At 33.1% G+C, this 24862-nt stretch overlaps 1 protein-coding gene across 1 annotated transcript; it reads left to right on the top strand.

The window, feature by feature from the left end:
• Nucleotides 1-23827: 23827 nt before the first annotated feature.
• Nucleotides 23828-24379, top strand: LOC149553180 (uncharacterized protein At1g76070-like). The gene has a single exon (XM_089790301.1). The coding sequence runs from the start codon at nucleotides 23828-23830 to the stop codon at nucleotides 24377-24379; it is 552 nt and encodes a 183-aa protein (XP_089646427.1).
• Nucleotides 24380-24862: the final 483 nt, after the last annotated feature.

Here is a 24862-nt window from a genome sequence, read left to right as displayed (position 1 = left end):
TTTGGCTGGGCTTCTTTGGCTTATTATCAGCCTTGTTAATGTAAAACTTATGGGTTTCAAGATCCCTTAAAACCTATTTTTCTTACCAAAAACATATCTCTAACTCGGCTTCTATACAAAACTTCAAAATTACAAAATTTTGCAATAACTTGGATATCTCAAAATCTAATAACTCCCCTTGAGTTGATATGTCTATTCTATATCCAAAGTTTTATACTCTTGCTAAGTAAATATGCCTCAACTGATACTCTTTGACTTCATGCTATTTTATGATTTCTCTTCCCTTAGCTTATTTTGTCTTTACTCTGTCCTTTTTTTGCTTTCTCCCATTCTTCTTTTCTCCCCCTTTGCTAGTTCACCCCCTTTTCTCACTCTAACTTATATCTCCCATATCTCCCCCAAAATATGTATCTCACCCTTTTTGACACTTATGTTAATGGGTTATACACTTATTGTGTGTTTGTCCAAAAAGGATTTATGGACATCTAGGATTGCCTTGAGAGCTACATCCTAGTTCTCACATGCAACATCCAAAGACTTGATTTGGATGGCCAGCTTAGCAGAAAGGTGGAATAGACCATCTAGTGTAGAAATATTTGGGTCTTTTTTCAATAGAGTTTCAGCATAGCCTAGTTCCTTGTGCAAAATTTCCATATGGGGGGTCAAATTGGACTGAATGCTAATCAATTTGGCCCTTATGTTGGCCTCATCTACTAAAAATGTAGCCAATTGACTTTGTGTTTGTAGTAGAGTCTTGAAGTGCCTTTCACTTTGAGTTGGTGTCATTGGTAGTTGTGCACCTGATGAACTTAACTAACTTTCCAAGCTCAATATGTGACTTTTGATCTCTTGAGTGAGGAGTGTTAGATTACACAATTTAGTGTACAATAAGAAAATATTCTCAAGTACCTTCTTCACATCCTTAAGCCTAGTTACCAATGCAACTTGTGTTAGTGCTATGTAACATGATATATTTTTCATTCACTTTTCTCTAGAATTTCTTTTCTGACCTTTCTAGCATTTTTGCGTTTGTATCTAGGTCAGCATCATTGACCATTTCCACTATGTTTGTTAGCTATTCAATTAGTGGTTTGGTCTCATCTAGAGTTGGCAGACTAAATACATCTAAAAAGATGTCTTTAATATCATGTAGTGTTTGTTTCTTCCTATTCTCCCTTCTAAGCATTTCTTGATGCTTTTTCCTTGCTAGAGCTTGTTGCAATATGCCCATTTGTTCTATGGTCATTGTATCATAATCATACTTGGGAAAAATGATTTCTTCATCAAGGCTCACATCTCCATATTGGATTACTTCTTTAGCCTTTGATGAACTTGGGCTTAACACTGAGATCTATAATGGAGATTCATCTATGCTCATCCTCTGAAGAGTTTGAGTGGAAGGAGTGCTAGATGCTGGTAAGGTTACCAAGGCTTGTATAGCTTCTTGCTCCTTCATTTTGGGTGTTTGCTCTATCTCTTCAAACTTTCCCTATTCTACCACAATGATTTGACTTGCACCTCAATCTTGTGTTGTAGGTTTAGATAAGATTATCTGTCTTGTTCCACTCTGTGTTTCTATTATGGCCTAAGCTTCCACTATATCCCTTGCAATTGTATCAGCCTTTTTAGATGTGGCTTTTGGTATGTTGTCCAAAGGTTGTACATGAGTGATTAAGGGGCCATTGTAGGTGGTTCTTGTGTATTCACCTTCTCCCTTTCAGTATCAGTCACTGTCTTCTATAGTTCATCCACATTGACCACTATAGGATTAGCACATAACTGCACCTACAATGTAGTTTGATCAAGTATTTTCTTAAGGCCTTCCTCTATGATGGGATTGATATTATGATATGTGACATTAGAAAAATCTTTAACCATTACTATTTGAGTGTTTTCACTTGTCACATGTTGAGGGCTAACACTTAGAAATTGTGTGTCTTGCAAACTCTATTCTTGATGCTACTCTAGCTCAACTATTTCCTTGTCATCTATTTGCATTTTTTCTTCTTCATCAACAGTGTCATCATGATCATCTTCCTCATAATCATCCTTCACTTTAATGGGTTCTTGTTCACCTTCCTTGACTATAGTCAACGTGTAAGTGAGCTTCCATATCTATGTGGATTTCTTAACTACATCCTCAATATTATTTTGTCAAATGTTCAAGGCTCTGTACTTAGGTGTAGACCTAACTACATATTTCTTCATAGCCTTAAATGTTGGGTGATGCGACGTGCTCCCCTACCCACAGGTGGTTAATTGTGTGGTGATACGAAATTGGTTCTTGCGGCGGTATTGAGCTGTAAGGGATTACAGATTGTAATCAGGTTGTAATCACTAGATTGTAATAAGATCGGACTTGCTGTTTGGTGGACGTAGCCCAGGGATTGGGTGAACCACGTTAAATCTTGGTGCCTTGTGTTCATTTTTGTGTGTTCTATTATTTTTTGTTATTGGTTATATTTGCATGTAGTTTTTATTTCTATCCGTGGTTTATCCTAACATTAAAAATCTATGCCTTAGTTAGTTTAGGCAGCACTTGTGCTACAAATGTTTCTCTAATTTTTCTTTCCAAGTTTAGACAATAGTGGCATTTTTTGCTCAACTCTATCATATAAATTCTTAGGCATTGAGTTGGTAATCTCTAGTGGGGTAGTCTTAAATTTTTCCATAATGGTAGATATGGCCTCCTCCACTTTACCAAGATTGTCAAAGCTTACATGAGAAAATGTTGATAGACCTACACTATTCTTAACATTTTAAGAAAGGTTTTCAAGATTTAATAAAGGATTATGACTCATCACTTTAAAGTAGCTGTTCTCATATGATTCTATTCTTTCTTCATTAGAATCTACTTGTGCCACATATTTCCTTCTAGGCCTTTTCTACACTTGGCCTCCTTGCTCTATTGGTTTGGTCTTTTCTTTAGCCTTTTGTGTTGTTACATGTGTAGTAGCTCCATTAGTAGGTGCAGTAGGCTTGGCTTGGCTTATTTTGACAATTTTCTTAGCCCTTGTCATAGGTTGTGCCTTAACCTTTCTCTTCTTTTATTCAATGGAAGCAAGTTCTTCCTTAGCTTCGTCTACCTCAACACCTTTAGCTACTTCAATCTCCTCTTCCTGCTAGTCTTCTCCCATACCTTGTGTCAAAGCTAGTGGTGCTTGTGCCTAAGAATCCTCTTCTTCCTCCTTCTTGACACCCTCTCCAAATTTGGCTCTCAACTTCTTCACTATGTTCTCTTTCTTCTTCATGGTAGAAGCTATCTTTAATTCCATGGTAATTTTGGATTTTTCCAACTCATAGTTTCCAAATGTTTCCAAATGCCTTTGCATTTTTGTGTACCCCTTCTACAAGTAAGGCTATAATAGCTATAGAGGCTTCATCCACATTTATCTCATAACCTAAGGGTCTTAACCATCTCACCCTTGGCATAGAAGCTTGTACAAAAGTATAGTTAGCAGCTACTATAAAATAGATACCATCATAATGCTTTTCTACTAGAGATACTAGTATTCTCATTCTCTTCTTCATTGATTTTTTGAAGTCCTCAAAATAGCTAGTCATCACAGATTAAAATTTTTCTCCTAATTGCTTAATATATTCACCAATTTGCACTACTACTGACCTGTTGGTTTTCCAAGAAACTATTCCAAAATTAGGAAAAGTAGTTTGCACATAAAATAATGTACATATCAATATAGAACCAAATTTATATTGTGCCCTCTTTGTCTTTTTGATATTTTCTCCAAGGTTCTAAACTAGCTGTTGTAGTTGTAGTTTTGCTAGATGATATGTATGATCTTTCTTAACAATTTTATATCCCACATCCACAACTATACAAGATCCACTATTTAATCTACTAGATTGGTAAAACTTGTGTGAAATCACCTTGACAAAAAACTCAATCAATGTATTAGTAATTGTATCAATGGTCATGCCTCTCTTGTTCCACACGTCTCTAGTATTCTTCTCAATGACCTCTTTAGCATCACTTCTTAGTGTATTAGGCCGATCTAGGGTTGGGTAACTAGTAACCCCATGGATTATTCTCTTAGTTATTTTGATAGGTCCATTATCTAGCCACAATGAACTATCATGAATTTGGCTAAGCACTATCCTTATCCATTTCGTCTTAAATACATTTGGAAAATCTAGGGCTTGATTCAATCCCTTCCTTTCTATGATTTTGAATTCTTCCTTCAGTACACCATTATCACAGAGTTTTTTGTATGCTTCCTTGACCACCATGTCACCAATACTACCAATTTTACAATTATAGCATTTCCTAACATCTTGCACCATTAAAACGTTTGGTGGTATCATAGATAACACACCAGAAGGGTCTTGCTTATATGTGATGTTAGGAATAGCTTTGAAAATGGGTTGTTTTACTTCATTACTCACTAATTGGACATTCAAAACTTCATTTTCCTCTACATTCTTTGAACTAGATACCATTCTATGAAACTAGGGTTTTTGAAAATAAAAACTGTGTCGCTCAACTCTTGATAAATACCTTGTAAGATCATATGAAATGGCATTGAATTGTTGCTTGAATCTTTTGTAATTGCTTTGGATGAGTTTCTTGATCATCTTCTACTCTACTCATTCTTTCTTGAATTCAAAATGTTGTGAAATGAGCTAAAAATCAATAAAATACCCTTTGAAACCTTGTAATAAATGTTGAGTGCTTACATAGTGGTAAGCTTGACATAAACTAGTTTCTTTCTTACTCAACATCTATTGATATTTCAACCACTTGGCAACCACTATGAGCTCAACATCAACTATCTAGTTCATTAGCTAGGCATCTTCTAGCATTCCACTCGACACACATAGGAAGTGTTTCATACTTGACAATAACATGAAAAACTTTAAGAATTTTCTTGAATTCCCAACAACATCTTGCATCTTTTTTCATGCTTGTATGATCTTTTTCATGCTAAATTCCTTTGCAACTAATGTATAATATAACTTTTAAATATCAGTCCCACATACCTCTTGATGGCTTAGTCTAATGAGCTGTGATCACCTGACCCATTGGATGAAGTGATCCATTCTCCATTTGATGTACTGCAATCATATTTTTTCTTCCATGTCTTGTTCATCTCATATCTAATGCATTCAACATCTGCCTTTCCTTTGCCTTTATCAAACTCAAAACTTGGTGCCTTTGACCTTGCTGGATAATATCTACTAATGTGACCAGTCTTCAAGTAGTTAAAATATGTGGTTTGACTCAACCACCTTTTGTAGTCACCTCTGAAGTGTGTCCTATTATAATTCTCAGGAACATGTCCATATTCTTGACAATAATGACAAATATACCTTGTATTATAATCCTAATTATAAGAGTTTCCATTGTTCCTTACCTTTATTTACCTGTTTGATGACCACATGGGTTTGGATCTGAATTCAAAAGCTCTATGCCCACACTTCTAACAGTTATAGAAATATCCTTCAAATTATTGTGTCTTCATGGTATTGATTTTGCATTCATGTGTCTGATGACCTTGTTTATTGCACTTTTGGCAATGAACCATGTTCTTATATTTGACATTTTGATTTACAATCTTACTTTTGCACACATTAGTAGTATGTCCTTTCTTACCACAATTATGACAAGTAGGTTTAGAGTTCTTACCTTTTGTTGTTCCTTTCTTCAACATTTTTGGATGAATCTCCTTCTTCAGGACTTGTGTATCCTAGTCTAGATATATTATTATTGGATCTAGGAGATCTTAATAATTGCTCAAAGTATTTGATGGCTTCATTTGGTTTGTTGAAGGTCTTAGCAGATTCCTTTTCCTTTTTTATATCATTTTGCAATTGCTCATTCTGTAATTTCAATGTTGTTATCTCAATGTCCTTGACATTCAATTCATAGTTGGAATTCAACATTTGACTTAAAGTATCCAATTGGATGTTGGAAATCTTGGTTAGCTCTATTGACTTCTCTTCCATTCTATTGCTTAGAATTCTTTTGTTTTCTTCAATCATGGCTTTCTCTTCCATAGCTTTCTTCTTTTGTTCAATCACCTCACATAGTAGTATGGCTTGTGATTCTTGCTCTAACTTGAGATTTATGATTTCCTCAGCTTGGACTCAGTTCTTTTCCATTAGATCTACAACTGCTACATCAAATTCATTTGAGTCTCCATTTGCAAATAGCTTAATAGTATCAATCTCTTTGTATTGTGTGTCATTCTTTGCAATATCAATCTCTTTCCTTCTCTTCAAAGATATCTTTAGTTCTTCTCTTGCTTCATCTAGTTGATGTAGAATGAGTTGTATTTCAATTCCTTAGTTCTCAATAATCTTTCCTAACTTGTAGACTCCCATTTCAAGATATTTTCTCAAAGCTACAAAGCTTTTCTTTTAGAGAACTAGTCTTTGATACCAATTGTTCAAATCACAATAGGAAAGGTAAACTTCTAAGAAGGGGGATGAATCAGTAGTTTAAACTAGGACCCACAAAACTTTCACCACACATCCATCTCATACATTTAACAAATAAATTGAAATAACATGTAAAGAATGTACGTCTGATGCATGTAAGTAAGTAAGCATTCACACATTCAACACCATATATGATCAGCTAGAAACCCTCCAATGAGAAGGTAAAACTGGGGATGAGGATGAAGCCAACAAATCTTCACTACTATAGTAATACAGTGTATCCAGTAAAGGTTACAATGTTTTAACCATGAATTATGATCTACCCTATGAAAGGTTTGCCCTATTAAAGGCTTACAAAGACTATTAGGTCCTACCTTGTTAGACAATTTTAGCACCGTGTTAGAAGTGTGCTTGGTTAAAGGACTTTAACTCACAATTAAGTAAGCACCCTGTTAGAGGATTTTATATAGCCCATTAGGACTACTCTGTTAAGAGATTTTTACTAAAATCACCTATTGCAATATCTTAGCATTGATCCTTTGGTCAACACTTGATTGCTTGATAATAGATCACCTCTAATTGATGTATCTTTGATCCTTCTTGATCAGATGTCTCTTTTTTGTATTCTTTTCCATTCCTTTGTTCAACTCTAACTGATTCAACAATGCAATCTCACTTCATAACTTCTTAGTCACCATGAATTCCCTATTTGTGCATACAAAACTATTCTCCTCACTACATAGATAGTTTAGGGTTTGTCCTCCTTAAAAATACTTTGGTGACTTAGGGTTAGGCATGACTCTATGGATGAGATTCATCCATTCTTCCACTTAAACCTTCCCTTTTTCTGATTGGCTACATGTAATTGCATAGGAAATCCAACTTGAGATTTGTCCTTATCTTCAAAATATCTAAATTCATCTTTAAGTTGGCTCAAAAATGGTTTACATAGTTATTTGTGCCATTACAAACAAATATGTCAAAACTGTGTCACTGAACATATGAAGTTTCTAATGTTCAGCATATACTAATCTTTCTACTATGACTCAGCATCTGTATCACTCAACATCCACTATTTACTTGGCTCCAATGTTACTCAACATACATTGTTTTCTTGGCACTTGAGTGACTTGACACATGAGTGGCTCAACACTCACTATTGAGTTGACATGCTGTATAACATACATGTTGTGCTCAACATGTACTAATTATTTGGCATGAACTAAGTAAATAACTTAAGTCTGTTGACAGTCACTTGTCAAAACCAATATGAGATCATCACTTAATATGGTCCTATAATGATTAATTGAGGTCTAACAACCAACTTAGAGAATTTTTTTATGGACTTGGTATAAAGGAAGGATATTTTTCCTTTATCATAGCATGGATGTATGTGAGTTGTGAATGTTCGAAAAGTAGTTGAGAATGTAGAATGTGAAGTTGAGTAGAGCAGTGTGGAAGTGAAGGATACTTCATTGCCAAGATTTTGCTAAGTGATATGAGGTTTGGTATTTCGATCTAAGTTTCATGACTTGGTCTACAAGGTTTGATAGTAATTGGTCTAGTTAATAGGATAGAGGAAAGAACAAGAAAAGAAGAAAACAATGGTAAAATATTTATTTGAGTAGTTAGCTCTTCTTGTAGTTGAAATTGCATGTTTTGGCAGTGGGATCTTCTTGCATACATTGTACCACAACTCCTAAAGGGTTGGAATCTCCTAATAGGGATTCAAAGTCTCCTAGTAGGGACTCATTGCACTAAATGTTGTAATAGACTCCTTATAGGGTCCATCCTCTAACAAGGAATATTTATATTAGTACATCATCTTGTGGGCATCATTCCCATTGGGGTTTTCCCTTTGATCAAGGGTTTTCCTAGTCAACATATCTAGTGTAATTGTCTATGTGCATCTTTGTATGAGTGTTGTTTACTTTGGTTGAATGGTTAAGTTTTTTTAAAGAAGATAAATGTTGTAATTATTGGATAATTGATTTAGCTACCCTCCCCCCTTAGTTATCTTAGTGGACTATTGTTACTAAAAATATCTTCATGGCCTCCAAAAATAGGAATGAAGGAATGTCTATATGGTAAATGATCTATCTCACCAAAATGCATAGGTATCCAGTCATTGCAATCGCCTAGTACATAGGAACAACTATTGAATACATAGCTCACTCCATCGAACCAAGAAAGAAATAGAACCAAAATAACCCCATATAATGCTAAGAGGTAAGACATGAACACTGAAATTAAATGCAATATATCCTACAGAAAAAAGAACTAGGAACATCGAGAGTGCAAAAGAAAAATAAACACCTATACTAGCACATGCCATTGACACATCATGAGGCTAATGTCATGGAAGAAACACTCACTTGACAAAGGAAGATGAAAAATATGGCCAAAATAAAACCCCCCAAGATACTTTATAATGTAGTGTGAGGACAAAAAAATACAAAAGTGTGCCAAATCCCAAACTGCAATAGAGTGATACTCTATCTTAACGTGTTTACAAAAATACTACAAAAGGATGTCAAAAAAGATCAAAAGAGACATCTGGTTGATACGATAGATAGTATAACCCATGAAAAATCATTTGAAACAAGAAAATTGATCCTTGCACCTAAAACAACCAATATATCCATCAAAATTCAAGAAAGAAAAAAAATGAATGGGATGAGCTTGGAAAAGAATCTAGAAAATAGAATGTCTCAAAATATGTCTATTAGAGTGCAAAATAGAACTTCTGACTTTGACAACCAAAACAAGCCACCAAACATATTAAAAAATTCAAATAAACTACACCATCATGATGGGCTTAGAATCAAAATTTAGGCATTTCTTTCAGATCAAAAAATGGAGTCCAGATGGGCAAGTTATGGCCAAAAAATCACACGTAGGTCAAAAAAGTGATGGAAAAGAAAAAGAAAAATAAAAAATTTACTGCCTCAGGATCTGTGCCAAAATACATCAAAAAGTGTGTCCAATAGTACCAAAATTATCTAAGGAAGCATGTCAATCACATACCAAAGCTATCTTGATTTGCATGCCAAAATATCTTAATTTGTGTGCCAATAATTCTTGATTTTTCTACAAAAATTACAAAATCACTACCTCAAGAAGCGTGCCAAAAAATTGATTTTTTAAATAAAAATATTGATTTGCATCCAAAAATCTTATTTTGAATGATCATGTTCTTGTTGCACTTTCTCATTATGTTGCTTTCACTGATATTATTTCTTTAGACCTAGAAGGTGATAATTTCTCAGAGGATGTCTCTTTACTGGGTAATCTCCATGCTTGTTGTAAGCTTAATGATCATATGGAAAAACATTGTTTGGCCATTAAATTGCATGTTGTTAAGGCTAAATTTAATGTTAAGGTTGGTAATAATCCTACACCATTGAGCAAGGAAGTTGTGGTTGAGAATGTGGATGGAACGACACAGTGTTCTAATGATATTGATAATGGGGATAGTCATGGCCCTACATACTCTCGACCTTCAAAGGTGTCTTCTAAGGTTGAGACAATATATTATGGTGAGTTTGTTGCATTAGATAATCCTCTCTATGACAAGGATTTCATGGTTATTCCAACTAAAGGTACTTCTCGTACTTCTTGTGAGAGTCATCCCAGGGCCCTGGCTCTAGTTACAAAAGGGGGTAGGAAACTAGATAAATCTAATGGGATCTTTCCCCAGTTGAATGCACAACAACTTGCTATTAAAAATATTAAGTTTTCTTAAAGACAATGGTGGTAATTCTAAGGAGGTTGGTGCTTCCATACTTGTGGCTCAGGGAGATGTGAATACAGAATTAGGAGGAAAATTCATTGAAATGGTTAGAAAAAATAGGAAGACATGAAAAAAAGATTGTTTCTGTTAGTAATGGAAGTAAAAGTGCCATCTCGAATTGTTTTAATAGACTATACAAGGCTCAGAAGCCTCCTTCCAAATAATCTCAAGTATTATGATGATCAATCTTCATAGCTAGAATATTAGAGGTATAGAAATGTCTGAGAGAAAGTACTTGGTTAGGAAATAGTGTAATAAAATTAAAGAGAAAGACATCATTTTCCTTCAAGAAATAAAAGTGGTTGGATTTCAAGCTTCTTGTATGGTTAAATTTTGGTAGGATAAAGCCATTTGGATTCCACTCTGAGCACAAGAAGGGTAAAGGTGGTGTAGCTATTTTGGTAGAACCTAAGTGGATTTATGACATTGAGCAACATGGTTGTTCACCTTGTCAAAGGGAAATTTGAGTGTCATTTATTGTTAAGGATAGTCATATTGGAGTTTGCAACATTTATGCTTCAAATGATTATAGAGAAAGAGCTAAACTATGGGAATGGTGTTCTATTGGACTACCTAAAGAAAAATGGATTTTTATGGGGGATTTTAACATGGTTGACCATAGATGTGATAAACAAGGTGGGTTGAAACACTCATGGAAGAGTAATGAGTAGTACTTTTGGATGAAATTCAAAAGGTGTTTCATTCTTATTGACCCCATTGAAAGAAGGAAAGGTGAATTTAAGGATATATAGTTTACTTGCAATAACAACCAAGATGGCCACAATTGAGTATTTTGTAGACTAGATAGGTGTATATTGAAGGTGCATTTTTTTCCTGCCTTACTGAGAAAGGACACTTCAATTGTAGTGAGTCCTATTGCGATTTTTGACCTCTCCTATTCAAGAAAAAAATTCCATTAATCAAGATGGAATTGATAATAATGACAATCAAAGGAAGAATTTTTTTATATTAAAAACCTCACTACTAAAAGATGTAAAAAAAAAAGAAGCTATTAGAATGGTTACATCCTTATCAAAAATGTGTAATCAATCCCCAAGGTTAGTTAAACAATAGAATCATTTAGTTGAAAGTTGGAGAAAAGTCTTTCAAATTATTGGGAAAGAAACTATTAGAGATAGAAATGAAGAGGAGAATGCTCTCTAAAGGGAGTTAAATAAAATGAAATATTATGTCCAAAATGAGCAGGGGGATCCCACTCTTCTTCAGAAATTATCTTAGTCAAACATCAGTTGAGAATTTTGCAAAGGCATAAGATCCAAGGGTTAAAGATCAGGGCTAGGATGAACTAGTTGATAGATGGGGATTCTAGTTTGAAATATTTTTTTCAATATTATTAGGGAAAAACAAAAGACTAGGAAAATTGAACAGATTAAAAAGGACAATACAAGGTCGAATGACCCTAGGGCTATCAACAATTCCTTTTTTAGTTTTTACTCTGATCTATTTACATTAGATTATGGACCTCTGCATTAAGAATCTTTGAAGGACTATATGAAAATCATTCCCAAGAAGGTATCAGATACTGAGAGGGAAAATTTAAATAAGGACATTTCTCTATTGGAGATTCAAGCAATGGCTAATGATAAATCACTAGGGCTTGATTGTCTCCCAGTTGAATTCTAGAAATAGAATATGGGGTTGATTAGTGAAGAAATATTGAGATTTTATAATGATACCTTTGATTTTGGATCTCTTGGAAGGAATGCAATTAGAGGAGTTATCAAACTACTTCTGAAGGTTGGGGAGAAAACTCTGCATGCATGGGCAACGGCCCCTATGGGATTGATGGTGCAAACAATGACCCTCTCCTTTATCTAGGTTGGTTAAAAATTAGAGGACTATTAAATTCCTTAACTTGTCTTATAAAATTATTGTAAAAGTCTTGGCTAGAAGAATTGTGGATGTCACCAAAAATATTGTGTCAGTTACTCAAATTGGTTGTATAAAGGGGAGATACATACTGGAGAACTTTATCACAAGTTGGAAGGCTATGAATTGGGAAAAAGTAGGTGGGCATAATATGGATATGGTTTTGCTAGATTTTGAAAAAGCATATGATAGAGTTGGGTGGCCATTTATCTGTGGAATGCTTGATACATTCGGGTTTCCTCCCTACTTCTACAATTGGATAAAATTTTTATTTCAAGACTCTTCCATTGTTATTGATGTTAATGGAGAGCTATCAAAACCTATTATTTTATAGAGATCTATTAGGCAGGGGTGCCCTATTGTACCAAACCTTTTTGTGATTGTAGCTGATGCTCTTTCTATAATCTTAGGGATGTATCTTTGTGTCTTCCTATGAAGAGTGTTACTCTCCCCAATTCTGAAGATTTGATTAATACTTAGTTTACTGATGAAACTTCTCTCTATCTAGAACTTTATGAGGATAACTTTTCTTTGACTTTGAATGGGCTTAATTTTTTCTATCTTTCTTTTGGGGCCAAAGTGGCTCCATGCAAATCTCCTATTTTAGGGTTGAAGGATTACCTCCTGATTGGTTGAATAATATGGGATGGAATTGGACTAGACCAAAAACTATTACCAAATATTTGTGTATTCCTTTTTCTTTGGAACCCTCCTTCTTTGACATGTGAAATTTATTCTTTAGTAAAATGATTAGGAAACACATGAGATGAAAAACTCATTCCATATCCTTGGTAAGGAGAGTGTAGGTTGTTCAAAAAGTTCTTGCTTCCAATCACCTTTTTTTTTGCTTCTACCTAGTCGTTTGTTAAGTCATAGTTTAATCTTCTTGACAGAATTCTTAGGTGTTTTTTGTGCTCAAATCACATGGGCTCTAGGAAGAGATAATGTGTTAAATGGGAATGGTGTTTCCTCCCTAGGCATCTTGGTGGACTAGGTTTAAAGGATATTGGAGCTCAATTGATGGCCCTTGCAGCTAAGTGGATCTACAAAGCATTCTGGGGGAATGAGACTTGGAAGGTTCTAGTGAGAAATAATATTGAGTAGTCTATTATTAGAAAAAAGTAAGCAGTGGGGAAAAATCTCTTTCTAGGACATCATTTTGGGGGCCTTCAAGATGAAGATTTTTGGTACTAAAGTGTTTAATTCTCTTTAGTTTTCTTGGACACAACTACAGGAGTTCATCTCTTATAAGAATTCTGTTGGTCAAATAAAAAGTATTGACAAATGAGTGTCAACACACTTAACCATTTTCATCATACATGTCGAGTACACAATAGATGCCGAGCTAGAATTTCAATAGGTGTCGAGTCACAGTTAGTGCTGAGCAGATCGCAGTGTAGTATGTACTAAGCAATACAAGAAATGTTCATGTGCTGAGTGATCCAAAATTTCTCATGTGCTAAGTAATAGAATCATTTAGATGTCGAGCAACTTAGAACAACATATGCCAAGTGATATAGGATATAACAAGTGCCGAGCAATCCAGAAATAGTATGTGCCGAGCATCAATAATACTCGATGTGCCAAGCAATGCAAGATCAACATAAGAGTTTGTATTTGCACAAAATAAGATGTGAACCATTTTTGGAGCTGACTTAGACAAATTTTGAAGGAGAAAAAGGATAAGGACAAATCATTTATATTCCCTATGCAATTTGCATGCAACCAATCACAAAAATGGTGAAGGTATGCAACCAATAAGAAAAATGCAAAGTATGAGCATGAATTTGAGATTCAACATGGATTGTAGATTCATACCTAACCCTAAGTCTTCACATTCTTTATAAGGAGAATGAATGCACCATTTTATGTGTGGAAGAAAATAGCATAAGGGGAGATTATAGAAAAAATTTAGTGTGAAGAGAAAAGACATAGTTGAAAGGACACCATTTATACATCTAGTTGATCATAATAGAATAGGGGACATATTCAGAGATCAGATCTAGTGGAGATCAGAAGAGGAAGAGTAGATCAAGAACCTAAACCCAACAATTTGAGATTGCATTCAATCAAGTCAAATGTTCTAATACTCTCTCACAATTGTATTAGAGGTTGATATCCTATGTTGATAGGTTAGCTTAATAGCTAGGTAGGAGAGCCTTTGGAGAAGGTCAAGAAAATCCTATGTATTAGGTGGATTTAACAACCTTTTGTAAATCCTTTAACAGGGTGACACTTCATGTAAGTGTTTGTAAATCCTCTAACCAGGTCACTATTGACACAGTGTAAAGCCTTTAACAGGGAAAATCATCAGAACTGGTTGAAGTCATTGCTGTAGTAATTTTTGTGGGTGTCATCCCCACCCTTGTTTTACCTTATTCCTAGAGGGTTTCTGGGTCACCAAAATCTCTTGTGTTATGTGTTGATGCATGCTTTCATTTTATGGTTTTTTACATGTTTACTTGCATGCATGTTAATTTCAATTATATGTTATTAAGGGTTTGAAAAGGATAAAAATTGGTTACTTCTGATTGACCACCCCCCCACGCCCCCACCACCCCCCGCCACCCCCCTCCCCTTCCTCTGAGAAGTAGTCTTCCCATTTGAACATTCCAACAATTTCTACTAGGGCCCCTCCTAAATACGTGGTTGTTGATAGGTCAATCTAGTGGGGTTTATACTTGAGCAATAAACCTCTTGCTCTTACTCAAAGTTACTCAGCCAAGAAATGGAATGGCAAAGGTATCTCATTGATTAGTGATCTATTGGTTAGTAAGAAGTTGCAGTCTTGGGATGATTTGTCGAAGATGTATGAGATTCCTAGATTACAAAAGAAAACATATACCTTGTTGTCCAAGGTGATCAGTAAGGAAAAAGTTGGTAAAATTCTGAATTGTGAAGCATTTATCAAGAATATGAAGTGGAGTGATGGTAATAGTATTGATAGCACTACTAATAAGAAGATATATGGTATGTTTAAATGTGACAAATCTTTGCTCCTACGTGTAGTTAATTTTTGGGGGTTTGAATGTCCTTTCTCTAATTGTATTTTTGGAGTAGTCCTTGTCAGAAAAAAAATCATTCATTTTAGATGGTTGTTAATGATTAAGAATCTTGCTATTGGGTCTATTTTGTTAGCCATTAATGTTAATCTTGTTATTTGTAGTTTATGTAACCAGACTAAAAAATTTGAGCTTTTTTTTATAGTCTTTATGCCAAGAAGATTTGGGCTATTTTTTTGGTTCCTCTATTGAATGGAACAACAAGAGTGGTCTTTCATGGTGTGAAATTTTGGCTAGATATGTTAAGTCTTTTGATCTTTTTAAAAATAGATTTTGGCATGCTCTAATTGGTGAAGTACTACATCTTTGGAAAAACAGGAACAAGGAATTTTTTCAAAACATCAGAAGGTGCCCTACTATGTTTAACCTTAAACTCACCCATTTTCACATAATGTCACATGTACCTTTTTTATTGGAGATCCCAAGATCTAGATTCATGAAGCTGATGCATGATGGGGTTAGTCAAATATTTAAAGATGAAGTTAAAGTTGCATAGTATATTACCAAATATCAAAGTTTTCTTAGCAAGGAGGAAATTGATGATCTGAGTGTGCTCCTAGGTAATCACTTGGACTCTTCTAGTAAGGACAAGGAACATCAAAATTAGAAGGGCAGTGGATGGAGAAATAGTATAGTAGGTTCTATTGATATTGATTACGTGGACTTTCCCTACAAGAAGGATGTTGGACACCAAGGAATATAAACTACTTTTAGGCTAGGTGGATATCTTCAGACTTTAAAATAACAATTTTTGTTGTTGTATAATCATCCATTGTAAGATTTAAATTTATTTTTTAGATGTCTTCCTCCCTCAACAAAATGTTTTGGTGAGGGTTGGCTATTTTTGTTGTTTCTCTGTATGTGAAATCCTATTTTGTTTAAACTATTTTAAAACAAAAAATATACAATCACCTCAATATGATAGATATACTATATCCCCTCTTTACTTTGCTCGGTCATCTTTTTCCTTCAACCTTTGATTCACCTTCAATTATGCAATTCTCTCACTTACAACTTCTAGAACACAAAATTAGGTCTAAAACCCTCCTTAAATAACCATCTAATGAAGCTTCAAGATCTTGATACATAATTAGGATTCATTCCTTTTGCTTCTTAACCTTTCCATTTTTTGATTGGCCAATCCCATAGCATAGGAATTAATGATCAATAATTACAAGCATAATTACCTCCATAGTTAACTCCTCAATCATATAAACATGCTTCCAACTTGGAAAAATAGTTTACCTATGAGTTTGTGCCATTCCAAACTTTAATACAATAAGTTATGTCATTGGACTCATATAGGTTTTGAAACTTTGCTCTCTTGTTCTAACTTGTTATCCGTTGTCATGAATTTGACTTAGCTATAACTAATTTAATCTTATGGATTGCTTGGTGCATGTTGCCTCCTGAATCATTCAACAACCACTGAAATTCTTGGTGATACTTGTACACTTGGTAACTATATTTGCCTTGGCACCAACAAAACTTCTTCACTTCTCAACTTAATAGCTAGGTATGGATGATGACTTGGTTGTAGTGATGATTGACCAACATTGCCTAGTAAACGACTAAGTATTTTTCACTCATAGAAAAGTTTACCTTTAGGGTAAAAAATGCTCCTTTAATAAAGAGGAGGTTGAATGATTATTTTATTTTGTATCTTACATATTAACATGTCACATTTTTATGTTGTTGGTAAAATGTTCAATCTAACAAAAAATAGGCATTGGACAAACATAAACATCCATTTAATAATAATGGCTCAGGGGCTGCAATAAGGTGGGTCCATTAAGAATGTTAGAAAGGTGATGATAAAAATTTTACTTGTTGAGTTTCTTGGAGATTTGGATCCCAACTTGACTTGAGTTGTCCCAGGATTACCTGAATGAACTTTATGGTTGAGCCAACACATATTGATTACCCCTTTGTGTGGAGGCTTGAGGAGAGGAAGTGGTGACATAGATTGAAGGAGCTATGGAAGTGGTAGATGATCCTAAAATTGGTTCTGATGATTAATAATTGGATGAGGAAATTGTTGAGATGGAGTTGGAAACTAGAATTGCTAAAGCCATAGTGGAGGTTCTCTATAAGTGTAGATCACCACAAAGAAGGTGTAGAAATGGTGACTTTCCTGGTGGTGTAGTAATGATACGAAGTTGATGGGATGAGGCACTCAAGAGAATTTTCGGCGATGATCTTCAAGAACTTAGTGATTAAATCATGATAGCAATATCACAATTTGACTTGCTGTGGAAATTATCTCTTGCTTATTGATGTTCCATCTATTTTTTGTTGTAGGTTTGGTCATGATCAGCTGGGTTTTATGTTTTTGTAATAAATATGTAAGATTAAAAAACATGCTGGTTCATGATCTAGTTTATTTTCCTCTAATACAATTTAATTTTAAGGATAATTTGCAAGTATTGGGCTACAATTGGTTCAAGGGAAGAATTAATGCTGAAAAGGATAAACATGATGCAAAAGCATGTAGATTATTTTGGTAGACAATTGGATTGGTTGAGATGGTTTCGTTGCAAAGAGTTTCTTTATGAACTTTAAATTATCTTTGCAAAAAAAATCTTTATTCTATTAATAAAATAAAATCTATTCGAAAAAAATTATATTAATTTATAAAATTCAAATAATATAATATAGATTTTTTATGTTTATTATAATTTAAATAAATACGCTTAAAGCATTTAAGTCAATTTATAAATTTATATTTTATTTGAAATAATAACTAAACATTATTTTATAATTCCTATAGAATAAATTAATATTGTTTGTATCACTATTCAATAAGGATGACTTGATATTGGGGTAAATATTTATGGGTGCCAAGCAATTGTCATTGATTTTAATTTATGAATGAAATCCTAGACTTGCAATCATGACAAGTTTTTCTTGGTTGGTTTTTTCTATTCTTGCTTCCTTCCTACTTGAATAAAATGAGGAACTAGAGCTTTGAAGCCATTAATATGTATTTTGGGATCAAAATTAACATTCCGCTTCTAAAATTTAGATAGTTGGCATGTCATATGACTTTTTAAATGCTTTCATTTAAGAAAAAATTTAATGGTCAATTTTTATTTTTTTAATATCATTTATCATTTTAAATTTAAATATTTAACATATTTAAAAATTATAAATATTAATTACTAGTATACACAAAATTCTTAATAAACAAGAGCTCTGTTCAAGCTTGAGTCTCTGCCTTCAATGAATAGTGAAAGATAGATTTTGAAAGAAAAGAAATTACTTAACATAGATTTAGATTTTTAATCTTTATCAAAGATAAAATAAGCTAAAAAAGATGATAGACCTCATACTATTTCCAAATATAATTTCATCAAAAATAATCCATCTCATTCCAAAACATATTTTTCCAAAAAATGGATAACACAATATTAAAGAATAAATTTAAATAAGACACAGAACCAAAAAAATTGCATTGTATAATTTGGGTTGATGATGAACCCTAAGTGCATGGTTTTTTGTTAATGCTAGTGACTTCATACTCAAAGAAGAAATTGTTAACTTTTAGAAAAGAAAGGAGTTACTTAAAAGTATACAATATCATAATATCCAATGAGTAAAATATATTTAAATTACAACTATTGAAAAATTGAGTTTATAAATTGCACTAATCTTTGGGCTGCCAAAAATCATTTTCAATTGATCAAAGGAAAAGAAAAAGTTAACTTAACCTCCTTTACTTTTACACTATCAAAAATAAAAATCAAATAGTTGTTAGAAGGTTGGGATAATAATAGGTGATATGGGAGAGGCCAAAAATTTGGTTGTTACAAAGTTTTAGACATATATTTAAGACACCTTGACAAATATTTATTATTACTTTTTAAAAAATAAATTATTACCAAAAATGGTAATAACCAATCGGAAATAATAATTTTCAACATTTTAAATGAATTTGAAACTACTGTCTCCAAAACCTTAGTTTCAAACAACATATTTTTGCCATAAAAATTAATACTAGGAAACTAATTCCCTACCTTATCTAAAAGTTAAGGACTAATAATAACCAACTTGTTTTTACAACTGATATCCTCTTTATCATATCTATTCAAGAAACTAATATTATATAGTCATGCAACCTAAATATGATTTAAGATTGTTTTTAGATCAAATGAAAAGTTACATTGAAGAAGTATTTCAACTACAAACATTATTATCTAAGATTTTTCAATTTTAAATGAACAATAAATGATAAAAAAATATTATCAGCTGTGCCTTTTAATTCTATCTAATACTTTGTGATTACTAACTAAAATATTGTGGAAGTTCAATTTATAAACTAAAAAAAACAAGACATTACTTTAATGAGCATCCCATAAAACTTTGATAAAAATGGACAATTTGGAAAAACCTTGACATTTATAGAATTTGATGAAGTTGATGAGTTTCCTTGCTAAATAATCCAATTGATGGTATAATGGTTTTGTTGGAATGGGAAGAAGTTCAAACATAAGCATATGGTTTTATCAATCTCTATCATACAACACCTATAGAGTTTTATCAATGGATGTAAATAATATTACGAATAATGTTCATTATATTCACCAATATTTCATTTTATAAAAGTGGTTAGCTAATATAATTTCACCAATACTACTCACCATTGTTTGAAACATATTTCAATATTTTACAATTCAATTACTACCCAATTACATATCTTGGTAATAGAGCTCAGATAAGATAGCAATACATTCCAAATAGTAGTAGTACAAAATCAAGTGCTATCCCATTGAAAAATTATAGACAAACACTCCAAACTATTAGAATAAATGAAATACCTCTTTCAACAAATTCATCTTTTCTGTGAACTGATATTTGAATGAATTTTTTCCCTTCTCACACAAACAAAATTTGTTCTCCCTTCATTCTCCACATATAATTTTGATAATTTAATATTTGCAACTTTCGTATTCCATTGTTTTTAGTAATGGAGCCTCCAATCTTAAGTTTTAATATCCAGTTTGAACCCCCTTTTACAAAATCCATTTAAGACATCCCGCAATCATTGATTTTAAGTAATCTTATTTCAATTTTCATTTTGTGGAGAATGGAATACCATTTCCATTGTTGTCAGCAATGCTCTCCCTTTCTCTCAGATAATCTTGCCAGAAAACCCGAGCAATCCCATAGGAATTTATGAAAGGAGACATATAATCCATACACCTCTACACTGGTCCTTAGGAATAAATGTGTATTGCCCACCTTCTTTTAAATGCCTTGTGGTATATTTGTTTGAGAATGGAATAATGTGAATGGTATTTTGTACAAGGTTGAGCGTCACAAGAAGATATCCATCATTTTCTAGGGTCCTATAGCGAGATTTACATTTTATGGCATTTTGTACAAGGTTGAGTGTCACAAGAAGATATCATCATTTTCCAGGGTCCTACGGTGAGGTATAAATTTTTTGGTTCCAAAAGTATTGTATTGCATGAAAACATGAGATTACATAGGTCTTCAATGGCAAAATGTTGAATTTTTTCATTTGACACAACATAACACCTTAGATTGCTCCAAAGACCTAGTAAACTGGTTTTATTTCCGTTATTTTGGGACAATTTCAAAGAAAAATTAAATTCAATCATTATTTTCCCATTTGGTCCTTATTTCCCAATTTTGATAAATTAGGGTTATTTTTAAACAATAGTGTTAGAGCTTTTGTTTGCACAAGAGATTTTTTGAAATCAAGTAACATGTTCAAAGTGTTGCTATTTGCAAGGGAATTTTTAGATTAGTTTATAAGATGGAAAACATAGGTCCATTTGTGATAAAATTATAAAAGTAATTGCACTCATCCTCTTGTTAAAGGGAGCACTATGTGTAGGAAAGTGATATGCAGAGGAATTAACACATTTTTCATTCACAATAGTTGAGGATCAAGATTTCCAAGGCCTTCTAAAATCGTTTGAGTGAATTCCAATTGGGAAAAATATAATTAGATAGGAGGGTAAGGAAAGGATTGTAAATAATTAAATTACATTAAAGAAAGTTATCCAACCAATACTACCGACCACACCTTGCAACCTCTCCCAAGCCAAATCTTAGCATTTGCCTTAAATTTTTATTAGTGTGAAATGAGATAAGGGATTAAAAGATCAGCAATTTGATGAACGCTTTTATAGAATAACACTTGAGTTTGAATTCCATATCCAAATTGGGTAAAATACTGAGCACTAATCACTAGTTGTAGCATAGATGAGGTGAATCCACATTCATGACAGGACACTTGCATGTGAATGTTGGCTATGTAATCATCTCCAACACCCTCTAAACCTCCTCCTTCATACATCTAGTCCACTTAATCACTACAACAACACTTTAAAATAGAAGGTATCCATTGCAAAAACTATGGTAGTCTCACTTCCTGTTGCTACACATGTGCAGAAGCATCAAGGAAGACACATTGATAAACCACACTTTGTCTACAGAAAACATTATCTATCCAATAATAATTGTATCTTATAGGAAGAATCAGGTCTCAAAATGCTCACATCTACATAGGTACTCTAATTACAAATGCACACCTAATCTATATCTGATACCATGGTAAAAACTATAAAATTAGCATAGAACATTTAATTCAATAGAAGAAATCATTATATATTTATTGATTCAAAAAAGCACAAAAAACTCACGCAGTCACATAGTCAAGGAACTAAGCATGACATCGGACTTTGATTTGTGGATAGTTAAAAAGCTAACTTAGCAACCTCTAAGACTATATTGTTAGCACTATTATTAAGATGTTCAATTCTTCAAATTCACGACAACTAATAATTTTCAAACTTTAGTTATAAACTACAAGTTTCCAAAGAAAAAATAAAAATGCAAGATTTCAAGTCTACTCACAAAAATCTTAGCATGCCTTGCTTGCCAATAGATGGAGGAATAGTCCCTTACAATCTATAACTTGATAGATCCCTGCAAAAGTAACAAACCTATGTTGCATTCATTTATACATAGACTTAAGCAACTGATTTATGAATTAGATAGAAGAGATATCTACATCAAAATTAATATTATGCAGTTAATAGCTCCCGTAACACATGAAGATCCAACTCTATTTCCTCTCTCCATCATTTTTGTACCAAAATCTACCATAGATAATGAAACTGCCATTGGAAAAGATGATGCAATGCTTATCTATTTAGCACTACAAACCACACTAAAAATTAATAGATTTTTAACAAATATCATTCAGGGCTGAGCATGATTCTCAATATTCTAAACATACAAGAAAACCATTGAACGAGGAAATAAAAGGACTAACCCTGATACATGGAGGAAATTGGAATATGAGGAAGACCCATTTTAGCATTTGCCTTTTTGAAGATTTGCCAACTATTATGATTCATGCAACATTCCACGCTGATAAAAATTCATGTAACATGCCACACATCCACACTCCCATACTTAGAAACATTCAAACATCATGCCACATGTCGAAACTCCCATTTTATTCTAATTTTGTAACGGTAAAAAGAAAAAACCTACCAAGAATGATAGGGACAACCAATGAAAAAAGAGAGAGTAAAAATGAAAAAAATCATTTTAATAGGAAAAGTTCATGAAAGCATACATTATTTGGGATAGTTTGGAATTTGCACGCTTACAGAGGTGGCAAGTAATACAAAATAGAAAGTCAAAAACTATAGTCTCCACCTTACGACAGGGACTGATAATTAATAATTATAAATTACTAATATATAGAAGAAGTTTCTAAAATCATATAGGTTACTTTAAAATTCATTATATTATATCCCACTTACAAGTTAAAAATTCCACCATAATTGGAGTGGGAAAAAAAACCCGTATCTCTAAAATTAGAGAAAAATAATTTATTGCAAGCATTTTGGAAATAATATTCATTAATATTATTAAATGTGTATGTTTAAAAATATATATTTGGAAAAATAGTAAAATTGTTTACATTTGATTTGTTGAAAAAATAATTGTTAACAAGAAGTTAAGTTCCAGTCCTAGAAAACACTTCTATAAATGGAAACTAATAAATAATTTTTTTTAATTTAATAAATTTCAAAATTCATTGATAATGTTGTTAAAACTATTGTAAGAATAAACACACAATTATATTATATCTTTATTAATATTTAATTTTATAATCTATTTTGATAATAAATTTTATTAAATAATATTCATAAAACAACAATACCTAGGAATAATCAACATGAATTTTTAAAAATATTTTTGAAAATATAAAACAATTTTCTTCTAATTTCAAATATTATTCAATTTTATTATTCTTATAAATTAAGATATTATATTATATTTATTTATAATCTATTGTCTTTTAATTTCCTAATTATAACGAATGAAATTATAAGATTCGACTTATTTTATTTTATAGATCTGCTCTGTTTATCTTGTACAATGTTTCGGTTCTCTTCATTACCTGCTTTGATGTTAGGAAAACAGCGCTAAAAAGATGAATAAATACAATTTCACAACATTCACTGACCTAGAATTATCCGGTCTTCTCAAGTTTTCTGTTTGTTTGATCTGCAGTTGACCACTACTTCTCTTACAAAAAAAATCTATAAAAGCCATCATTTTTAAGTAATAGATGATTCTCTTTCGCCAAATTCCAAAGAGAGACTATCTGCTTTGAATATTCTGCATAGAGATGTCTACTGCCTCCCTAAAAATGAAGAAAAAAATCGAAGATTTGGACGAATTACATTTGCAATCAAGGTCTTCAAAGGCGGCACACGGCGCGTGTTCGAATCCCGTGCTCGCATGTATTCCAAAGATGGCGTCCATCATAACTATGGCTCCTCCATTTTGTAGTCCAGAAATCGACTATGGCCGTAGAGCTACCAGAACAGGTGTAATTAGACACAAAATTCCTCTAGTTCCCAAAGAGGCGAAGAATGGTCGCGGGTTCGAACCTCGGGAGCCCACGTCTCCCAAGGTGTCTTGCATCGGGCAAGTGAAGAAGAAAAAAGAAGAGGAACAAACACTGCGGAGGTCTCAGGATCGACCCCCGTTGTCGTCACAAACAAAACCCCTTCTATCTCCTCGCGGCGCCAAATTCTCCGAGCTGAAATCGATTTTCTCGGGTAAGAAGGTGACGGAAACGGCATTTTGCGAGTCTCGGGAGATTGATGTAAATAATTTCCCTTCTCTTGGGCAGATGAAACGGTTTTCCTCCTCCAGGCATTACGATGCATTGTAGGGTTTCTAGAAATACAAGATTCTTTTGTACAGCGTTGGATCAATCAATTGGGCAAGTGATGATAAATATATTAAATTTCCCTTTCAGAGGAGTCTGTAATTAAATTCCCTTTACAATGTCGTCTTCGTTTACTGTATTTCTCTTCGACTGCACAGATTTAGTTCTCGGCGAATGAGTTTTCTTTACTGTTGAAGAACATGAATTAGTTGCATGCAAAACAGCGCGGGGTCAAAAGTCTGGTGTTTCTGTTTTGAACTTAATTGCATGTTATGTATGATATTTGGATTTTTTCTTGTCTTTTAAATTTCTTTAAATGCATTTATGTTTGTTTAATTTTATTTTGACTTTCATTGAAGTCCGTAAAGTTTATATAATTGGAGCATGATTTTTCATTTCTAAAGTTCAATGTATGTTTTTAGTTCGACATTTATTAGAAAGTTAAATGGATATTATTTTTGAGATTTTTATTTTTATTTAAGAAAA

This window comes from Cupressus sempervirens, chromosome 6 (assembly GCF_028749045.1).
Source record: "Cupressus sempervirens isolate cs-2001-9-10 chromosome 6, ASM2874904v1, whole genome shotgun sequence".
Lineage (NCBI taxonomy): Eukaryota > Viridiplantae > Streptophyta > Pinopsida > Cupressales > Cupressaceae > Cupressus > Cupressus sempervirens.
The sequence above is the reverse complement of the archived record's forward strand: the minus strand, read 5'-3'. Positions and strand labels throughout refer to the sequence as shown.